Source organism: Polyodon spathula, chromosome 1 (genome assembly GCF_017654505.1).
Source record: "Polyodon spathula isolate WHYD16114869_AA chromosome 1, ASM1765450v1, whole genome shotgun sequence".
Lineage (NCBI taxonomy): Eukaryota > Metazoa > Chordata > Actinopteri > Acipenseriformes > Polyodontidae > Polyodon > Polyodon spathula.
The window spans coordinates 877,721-888,511 of record NC_054534.1 but is presented as its reverse complement, the minus strand read 5'-3'; the positions used below and the strand labels follow the sequence as shown (position 1 = coordinate 888,511).

At 40.6% G+C, this 10,791-nt stretch overlaps 1 protein-coding gene across 3 annotated transcripts in view; it reads right to left on the bottom strand.

Moving 5' to 3' along the window:
• Positions 1-1,672: 1,672 nt before the first annotated feature.
• Positions 1,673-10,791, bottom strand: part of kiaa1328 (KIAA1328 ortholog) — a 37,040-nt gene continuing 27,921 nt past the window's right edge. For all 3 annotated transcript variants that reach the window (XM_041238004.1, XM_041238144.1, XM_041238072.1), the window contains one exon: positions 1,673-2,996. In XM_041238004.1, the coding sequence (XP_041093938.1) occupies positions 2,741-2,996 (256 nt within the window). In that variant the 3' untranslated portion in view covers positions 1,673-2,740. The remainder of the gene's footprint in view (positions 2,997-10,791) is intronic.

The window sequence follows — 10,791 nt, the reverse complement described above, 5'->3', positions numbered from 1 at the left end:
CACATCTAGAAATGCAGTAAATGTTCCTGTGTACTTCCCTCTATTTGTAGTATATATATATATATATATATATATATATATATATATATATATATATATATATATATATATATATACAGTGCCTTGCAAAAGTATTCAGACCCCTGACCAATTCCAAAGAAATTGCCCTAACGAGGACACAATTACCTTACCATTGGCCTCCACCTGTGAACCATTAAAGTTGCTGTCACATTTTCTGGATAAAAACCCCACTGTTGAAGGATCATTGGTAAGGCTGTGAATCTGAAGGAAAATGAAGACTAAAGAGCATTCTACAGAAGTTCGAGATAAAGTAATACAAATGTATAGATTAGGGAAAGGGTACAAAATAATATCCAAGTGTTTGGATATCCCAGTGAGCACAGTTGGATCAATAATCAGGAAGTGGAAGCTGCATCACACCACCCAGGTACTGCCAAGAAAAGGCCGACCCTCAAAACTCAGCGCTCAAACAAGAAGGAGACTTGTGAGAGAAGCCACAGAGAGGCCAACAATCACTTTGAAGGAGCTACAGAGTTCAGTGGCTGGGAGTGGAGTAATGGTGCACCAGTCAACCATATCAAGAGCTCTGCATAATCCTGGCCTGTATGGGAGGGTGGCAAGAAAAAGGGGCATTCAGAACAGAAAATAGGAGACACTTTTTTACACAGAGAATTGTGAGGGTCTGGAATCAACTCCCCAGTAATGTTGTTGAAGCTGACACCCTGGGATCCTTCAAGAAGCTGCTTGATGAGATTTTGGGATCAATAAGCTACTAACAACCAAACAAGCAAGATGGGCCGAATGGCCTCCTCTCGTTTGTAAACTTTCTTATGTTTCTTATGTTTCTAAGAAAGAAGCCATTACTCAAAAAGTACCATCTGAAAGAGCATCTGGAGTTTGCCAGAAAGCATGAGAGTGACCCAGCTGCGATGCGGGAAAATGTTTTGTGGTAAGATATGACCAGATACAGCTTTTTGGCCAAAACTCAAAGCGCTATGTGTGGCGCAAACCTAACACTGCCCATGCCTCAAGACACACCATCCCTACAGTGAAGTATGGTGGTGGCAGCATCATGCTGTGGGGATGCTTCTCATCAGCAGGGACAGGGCATCTTGTTACAACTGAAGGAAGAATGGATGGAGCAAAATACAGGAAAATACTGCAAGAGAATCTGCTTTAGTCCGCTAAAAAACTGAAGCTTGGGAGGAAATTCACCTTTTAGCAGGACAATGATCCCAAGCACAAGGCCAAAGCAACATTGGAGTTGCTCAAGAACAAAAAGGTGAATGTCCTACAGTGGCCCAGTCAAAGTCCTGCTCTCAATCCCATTGAGAATCTGTGGCACTATTTGAAAATTGCGGTCCACAAGCGTCATCCAACCAACCTGAACAACCTGGAGCAAATCTGCCAAGATGAATGGGCCAAAATCACTCCGACACTGTGTGCAAAGCTGGTACATACTTACCCCAAAAGACTTAAAGCTGTTATTGCAGCGAAAGGTGGCTCTACCAAATATTAATGTGTGGGGGTAGAATACTTATGCAAGCAAGATATTTCAGTTTTTTTATTTTTCTTAAAAATATTTCCCAACATAAAACCAATGTCACCTTACAAGAATTGATTTTGAGTTTAAGTGTTTTTAAAAAAAAATATCGAACAGAGCGAAATTTCAGTGTACCATTTGTAATTCAGTAATATGAGAGAATTGGTCAGGGGTCTGAATACAGACTCTGTATATAATTGAGCTTCAGGACTACACACCCCACATGCAATGGGTTACTTTGCAAGGTAGGTGAGTTTTCAAATTGCTTTTTCAGTCAGTTTGAGGATACAGCTAACAGGCTACATGTCAGAAAATATTAGTTTATTAGTGTGGTAGAAAACATATGAATAAAAAAATAATAAAATCCTTAAACACAATAAATATTTAATACCAAACATAGATTAATAATAAAAAAATAATAATAAAAAGGCACAACACAAATTCTAAATCAACTTGATTTGGTTAAAACATCAGTGTACAGGTTAATTTAAACATTTAAAAGCATTATGGCAAGATAAGGGTATATAACATCTAACAACGTAGTACATAATGTTTTCTGGTGGGATGCATAGTAGAGAAAAATGATCCAAACATTTTAATTGAGACAGAGTGCAGTGAAGCTCAGAATCTGCAGAACAGGTTGCAAGCCCGTTTCAAAACCTCCTTCCCTACAGTCTGGTGCAACTGCTTTTACTCCCTTAAATAAACAAATGCCCCCTAAAGCATACCAACATAAATTCACAGCAGTGCATAAATTAGATTGCAGTTCAGTATAAGACAGTATATGACAAGACTTCTGCAGTAGTGTGGATGAGTATTTGCTCCTGACCTGAAGCTTCTAGTGTACTTTTCAAAGGAAATATTATAAAGGCAACATATATATATATATATATATATATATATATATATATATATATATATATATATATATATATATATATATATATATGGTCTACAAAGATGACATGTGGGGCTTCGGAACAGAGCTATTGCACCTGAGCGGTATGTCAGTACATTCAATAGCTGTCAAGCCCAAGACCTACTGAAAACTCGGTGATAAAAATAAAAAGACCAAGTTCATTTCAGTTCATCTCCCCCTAGTAATTAAAAGGCATTCAAAGCCAGTCGAGCAGCCCACCCCAGCTGTTTTCCAGTCCAGGGTTCATCCTGCGTCCCTCAGCAGATGAAGAAGATTTCTTCCAGGATCTGGCTCTCCTGCAGCTCCTCCAGGGGATACCCTAGTGAAGAGGAGTGGGTCCGGGGGGATCTCCTGCACGAGGGCGAGGGCCGGGGTTTCAGAGTGGAGCGCTGTCCTCGTAGGGTGGGGGTGAGAGTGATGGGCGGTCTCCTCTGCAGATGAGAAGGGCTATGCAGGCTGCGCTTCGAAATAGGAGTCAGAGCTTCAAGCAGTTCAATAAGGGATGCATCGTAGCTTCAGGGGGGAAAAAAATGTTATAGCAGTTATTCATCAGGCTTTAGGGGTCACATGTTTACATACAGAGAAACCAGAGTTAACCCCACGTCAAAGAGATTTCTCTCTGCTTATTTAGTGGCGATGATACATTTTACTGTTTTTAAACACGTCCCTTTACAACATATATGTGTTATGCAGACAGATCTGTTGAGGTGGCTATCATGCCTGTAGTGGAATTTCGCTTGGGCACCCTAAATCAACGATCACCTTATTAACCCAGAAAGTCTCCATTCATGGTCAGTTGTTCATTGGGTTGCTCTTTTTCATTGGGTTTTAATTTGTACTGCAGTATGGTGATGAATGCTTGACTCTCTATGATGCTACACCCTCTTTATGTCTGAGGCTGTAAGCGCTGTCTTATGTACACTGGAAAACAAGGTTAAAGCAAATGGTTCACATACTGGCTGAATCAAAAACCTGAACCATTGTGGGTACTGGTCACCACTGTAAGCTATTCTAGGGATGGGTGGAAACCTACAATTGTCCACAGAGGATTTCTTAATGGTCCCATTATGAAGAATATGTGCATAGTAATTTTGCACGTATAATTAACCAACCTCGTATAGGAGTGAATGGTGCTAGCTAAGTCACAAAGGCAATTATTTATTTATTTATTTTTTTTTTATTTTATTTTTTTTTAATCGGTACACACACACACCAATAAATATATTATATATATATTTCGAGATCAAGTCCTGCCAACCCACAATCCTTATTTGGGCTGGCATAGTCCCATTTGAAACCGATTTGATCTCAATCTGCTGCTAACGCAAATGAACAAGATTAACTTCAAATGGTGTTCAAGTCAATGCCAGAGGCTGATGGAAGTTTATTTAATCTTTATTGAATGAATAGATTGTGTTTTTTTACCATTAACAAGTATAGGAAATATGGTTACATAATAAAAGATTCCTCTACTGTTAATGTCATGATGAAGCACTGCACACTCTGCATGTCTAGCTTCTCAAAACAAACTGTCTCCGGTACACAGAGATAGTTACTAACCTGCCAAGTCAGCAGAGTGAACCAGCTGCAGTAAGGCGTCTGAAAACTAGAACATCTAGCCATGCCGCCATGCCGCCATGTCTCATATTGAGAGGACTCCAGTAATGAATGAATGAAGGGCGCAAGTGCAAATCAACTCACCCAGCACGCTCCCAAGAGAAACAAGCACTAACAGGGATTCAAATGCACAACCTGTTAGAGCACTAGATAAATAATTCACATGTACACATAAGAATAAGCATGTATCCGATTTAAAAACATGAATTCTAAATCAAATTCTCTGGTGCTGCCAGCAGCATGCTCTATTCGTATTAAACAGGACTCATTTGCCTTCTTTGTTGCACTCGCCTGATAAACTGAAGCGTGTTGATTGCATGTGGTTTCAGGCAGACCGCTTCATGCTGACCTACTGTACTCCTGTGTAGAATTTTGTAATAGTGTTTATTAAAATTAATTATTCTTTTATAATGTGATTTTCTACAGCTACCTAACGGAGAAGCTGGGTGGTATTTGCACTCAGGAATGTAAGGAGAGGGGGCCTCTGCTTGCATGGGGGGGATGGGTGAATCTCAGAGATAACAGATTAAAAAGGATAGTTTGTTAGCTACATGCTGAACAGAGAGGAAGGAGGGGTCACAAATGACACCTTTAAAAGGGCTGTGTTGGAATCTATTAAAGTGAATGCATTGTCCGGTGCCTGACACGACTCTGTTCATTAAAATTATTCTTGTTCAGGGGCTCCCGAGTGGCGCATCCAGCAAAGGCGCTCCACGTGGATGTGCCCTATAGCCTGGGGATCGCAGGATCGAGTCCAGGCTATGTCACAGCCGACCGTGACCGGAGTTCCTAGGGGGCAGCGCACAACTGGCCAAGCGCTGGCAGGGGAATCCACTGCTCACTGCACACCAGCGACCCGTGGCCAACAGTGCGTCTGTGGTTCTGCAGTGGAGCCCCCAGATCTGTGTTGTCCTCCAGCGCTATAGGTCTGGTGGCCTCGCTGTGGATCCGCAGTGCGAAAAATGACAGATTGGCAGGAGCACTTTTTAGAGGACGCGTGCTCCAGCCTCCATTCCCCGAGTCAGCAGGGGGGTTGCAAGCGGTGAGCCGAGGATGCAGATAATAATTGGGCATACAAAATTGGGAAGAAAAACCAGGGTAAAAAAACTGGAGAAAAAAAATATAAAAAACATATTATTTGTTTTCTGAGCTATACCAATAAATATATATCTGACATCAATAATATTGTTTATCAGTTTCTTCCACCTGTGACCAAATTGAGTTTAAAAGGACTGAAATACATACGGGACTCCAGAGTGATCCAAGTCCATTACTTATGGATAAGGAAAGGTATTAGCATTTTTTTTTTCCAAATAAATAAATTTACAATTATCGGTAACCACCAAGACCTGGAATTTTCTGTCTACTGAACCTGTACCTCTCCACATACAACAAACACAAAGGCCTTAATATAATGGTTTCTTATAATACAAATAACAAGCATCACTTTTTTAAATTATGAATTATTAAAACGTTAAAGTTGGCTCAAAGAAAAAGAAACAGTCAGAACTTTACAGAAAGTGCTCAGTTTCTATGCCTTATTCCCAGGAGATTTGTTACATTTGCACTTTCTGGGTCAACGAATGTTACATTCAATAGGAGCAGCAGCTGGTTTGTTAATGACAGAGAAGTCATTGAAAAAGACAGGACAATCTCACTCTCTGGATGAAATAACCAAGCTACTTCAACACTAACAGAAAAGCATGGATTGGAAACAGAGACTTGTTTAACAAAGTGTCGTAGCACATATCATGTTTTAAAATAAAAAAAAAAATACAACAACTACAACGTGATGCCTTCAAAAATGTGCACACACCATGTTTTGTCCTACACACCACAGTTGGTTATTAGGGGCCTGTTTCCCAAAACTGGATTCAAGATCGATCAGTTTCTGTAACGAGCACGCAATCTAGTAACTCATACTATTTTTAACAGAGATGAAATAACTTTTTTTTTCTTTATAGAAAACACTTTAACACTTTCCCCAAAAACCATAATAAAAATAAACAAAACTTGATGTGTCGGCTAGAAGGAGGCAGACAGCGAGAGTCCCGGAGACAGAAACCTTGAGTCCCAGCAAGTTAATCTGTCTTATTCATTTGTTCTCCCGGCTGCCTGTCAATACTGGTTAGGGGATTTCATTCTGCGTTTAAGGCCCTGGTGAGCCAGTGCTGAAATGTGAGCATTTGCATTTTTATTTGTTGATTTATTTAACGGACAGCCTCTCAAACAGCAATCCATCACTGGGTGACACAGCAAATATGAATAATGTATTTTACACCGCCGGTTACAATCTATAATAAGCGTCGGAATGTTAATACCCTCGCGATGTAATATTTATCGAAGGCACACCAGGCTTTATTGCTTTTTCAAGGTTCAATAGCGGTGGCCGTGGAACATTAATATCACTTAGGCCCAATTTCAATCCGGCATCTTTCATATGTTGAAAATGTATGCTTTGGTTGATGAGGAGGAGGGGCCAAATGGATGTTTAAGTAGTAGAGGAAGTTCAGGGGGAAATGGGACAGCATGATGGGATGATGTAAATACGGTGCACCTCTCGTATGCCCGCACCGCACCCGTGCTATTATTTATTCATTTGAATACATTTTTAAAAGGACAGGGTTGCTCTGTACATGGTGCACATGTGCTGGCATGGTGAATAGGTTTCCATGTTTGTTTTGAAGAGGCCCAGTAGCAGACAAACAGTCAGGTGGAGAAGCCTTGCTTATATCAGACTGCGGGTATCTCTCACAGGTTTGTGTTAAACTGCACAGCACCACTACTACCTATCGTACCATATGTGTTTCAGTGTCTTATCTATAAACAGTGTAGCATCCCCACATCCCATGCTGGTTGGTTATTGGAATATTCAAACACTGCTTGAAGTCTATTCGGTGTTCATTTCATACACCAGTGTTTGTAATGAATGTATCAAAAAAGATGATATGCAAAAGAAACCGATGTATATTTGCAGTCTGCAATAAACCACACATTCTACCAGGTTTATTTTTACTCCAGAGAGATTTATTTTTTCTTGTAGAATGGTACAAAATTATACTTTTGTTTTCCAGCTATTTCATAATTAAAAGCATATTTAAATATATGTTTACATTTTAAAGACAATTGAACTATATGGGAAAAACACAAGGTTTGTCCCAGCACTGATTTGTCCACCTAGCACATCTACAGCAAAGCAATGAAACATCATTTCCAAGTATAATCGGAACCTATGACCCTACTGCCTGGAGGCAAGCAACAGCTTCCAGCTAGTGCTTCTCACATCCTTCATGTCCATTCACTCCTGTTCTTCTCTAATGACTGAATCTAATTAATAGCTGCATAACTTCACATGCCCTCCACCTTTGTCATGAATCCTTCACACATGTTCGCTAATATAACAGCTAATAGGCTGCATGTCAGTAACTGCTCTTGACATGATATTGTAATGTCATGAATATGTACAAGTGCAACACTTCACTACATTTTATTCAGCTTGTTAGACTTTGCAACATATTCCTTTCAATATTCTTTGTTTAAAGTATTTTTCTCTGCATGATTACATTGCTGACATAAAATATGCATTTATTATTTAATTACTGAATATCCAGTCCAATAATTATTCAGCAGCATCTAATACTGTTCATATCTGGATCTTTCAATTAAAGGATTTCAGCTTAAGACCTGAAAAGCTGGGTTGTGACCAGTCCTGGACATGTCTACAGCATTTGTATACAGGGAGACACCTGTGCAATATAGACATGCGTCTGGAAAAAACCTGACTATATAATAAAATATATTAGTGTTACTCTGTACCCGTACCACTGTATAAACATAAAGTCAACATCTGTATCGGTCATCCTCAAACCGAGGCTGTGGGTAATTTCATATCAGTGCCCGTGACACCAACTGATAAACTGGAATACTGCAATACCAAGAGGGGAACTACAATCTTTACCCTCCACCACCTTGCTGTGCTCTTTATCTGCAATACCAAGAGAGGAACTACAATCTTCACCCCCAACCACCCTGCTGTGCTCTCTCTCTGCAATACCAAGAGAGGAACTACAATCTTCACCCTCCACCACCCTGCTGTGCTCTTTATCTGCAATACCAAGAGAGGAACTACAATCTTCCCCATCCACCACCCCGCTGTGCTCTTTATCTGTAATACCAAGAGAGGAACTACGATCTTCACCCTCCACCACCCTGCTGTGCTCTCTCTCTGCAATACCAAGAGAGGAACTACAATCTTCACCCTCCACCACCCTGCTGTGCTCTCTCTCTCTCTCTGCAACACCAAGAGGGGAACTAAAATCTTCACCCTTCACCACCCTGCTATGCTCGCTATCTCTGCTTCTGAACCATTCGATAAATCTGTCTTTTAATGTCCTTATATTGTACATTTTGGGAAAAAAAAAAGAGTTAGGTAAATGATGAGAAAGAGAAATGATCCTGCCCTCAACAAATACACAAATGTGCCAATGTCCAAAAAACTGATTTCCATGGTCTGTCTCTTACTTGCAACTCTCTATTTCTAGTGGATGTAAGGAACCCCACATTTGTTCAAACTTACATCCATTAGAAGCAGTGTGTTGCAGGAGGGCTGGTATTTCATACCAATACCAAGCTTCTCTTAAATTAAAATAAACAAATTCACGCATTCTTTCAGAGGAGTTCTGTTGCAGAGGATCAAAACATTCTAAAACTAATATCTGAAGGTACACCAGTACTAAGTGATCCTTACTAAACCAAACTCTTTGCAATGAGGATACACGCAGAATGTGAAATCTTCCTGAAGATTGTATGTATTGTGTCTCGTACTGGATAAGAGACATCTTGTGCAATTTGAGATTTTTATGTATTTATTTTTTTTAATCCATACAGTTCAAGATGTACTGGAATTCTGACAAATCTGTGTGTGGCAGTGCGATTGCCCTGCACAGTGGTAAATTAGTGTTGGTGTGGTTTATATGTGGGAATGGGTTTATTTTGTGACGTTTTGGGACTTGATTAGTTTGATTGTATTATTGTTTACAGACGGGCGCTCGATTGAGACTTGCTGCCTGCTATGCTTGGTTGAGGGAAAGGCAGCAAGTGATTGGCTGTGCTGGTCCTCAATCAGCACGTGGGCGGGTCTCGACCGAGTGTCCGTCAGTTTAAAAACATCTGCGGGAGATTGCTCGGGCTGCTGCAAGGCCTGCCGTTTTCACGGCACCTTTTGAGTTATAGCTTGGGGTAGTGTGTTTTATTTTGCACTTTTTGTATAGTTTGCTATATTTGTCTTCTGTGCGCTACCATCGCTGGTAACGTCACATGACCGCCTTTATTTTACTTTCGTTTTCTGTTTTTGTTAATAAATCCTGCGCGCCTGTGCCGGCGTTTCAACACCACCTCAGTCTCTCTGTGTGCTTGAACAGCGGCGACCCACACGCGTGACTCGAGGAAGACCCTGTCACACTGTGACTGGTTATACTTTCCTATATGTGGTTTATAAAATTGTAACAAATTCATGAACATTTGTATTAAATGTGGGGAGGATGTTCTGAAGGTACAGCCTTTATTAGGCTGAAGAATTAAGAGGGCAGAACTCATGCATCAGTAGGTCATCACCTAGATTCTGAGACCTCTAAGAACTTGTGCTATAGAATGTCCATACCAAGTGCTATAGAATGTCCATACCAAGTGCTATAGAATGTCCATACCAAGTCCTATCACCAGTCAAATAGGAGTACGTACCGACATAACATTTGAATGTGTCCCAACTTGAATGCAACCCTGTCAGAGGTCTGAAACGCTTGCCTAATTCTTAGCTTCCCCTTTTTCAAAGTTATGCCGAGAGCATCACGCAGTCTTTAACAGTAATTACACAAATTCTTTCTCCATGACAGATGGGCTGTTTAAACAGAAGCAGACAAAGGTGGTCAATTTGTGAATACAGCAGATTACATATCAGTAGCGAACAAGTCATTCTCTGATTCACAGTACTACAAGCAACCTAACTGAGAAATCAAATAAACACACAAATATTACGTAACAGGAATGGAAATAAGACACACACTGCATTGCAGTTAAGAGTCCTTGCAGATTTTTATTATGAGAATTAGACCAACTAAAGACTGCAAGCTAACGCGAGTCCAGTTAACCTGTACTCCCTTCTACATTTACCCCTGTGTGCAAATCATTCCCAATGAGCAGAGTGCTGTTCAAACGATGGTCACCCCCTCCATTAGCTAGCTCACCCATGCTGGTCTCAGTCCTAAACTGTGGGAGCACCAGAGCCAACGTGACACTCGCTGTGTAATTCCCATCAAATACCGGCAACTTCACACAGCCAGGATGCAAACCAGCATTCATCTTTCTTTTTGAAACCCCCTGCACAAAACAAGTGGTCCTGCTATTACCAGGTGAGCACCTCGGGACAGCGCAGAGCACAATTTTTATAGGTATTGCTAGCTCAGCCTCAAATGGTCTTTTTTTAAAGTTTTAAACTGACCAGACTTCTGCTGGTATGAGAAAATCACATTCAGTTGGACGTGTTTATTTGAAACCTGCACCACCTACCAGCTATTTAGTGGTTTATTACTTATAAGCGTCCATACCTACTCTGATTTAATGCTTCTTATTATTGCATATCCTTAGGTTGTACATGAATCAGTGTTTGCGTCACAAGGTTCGGAGTTCTGACTCA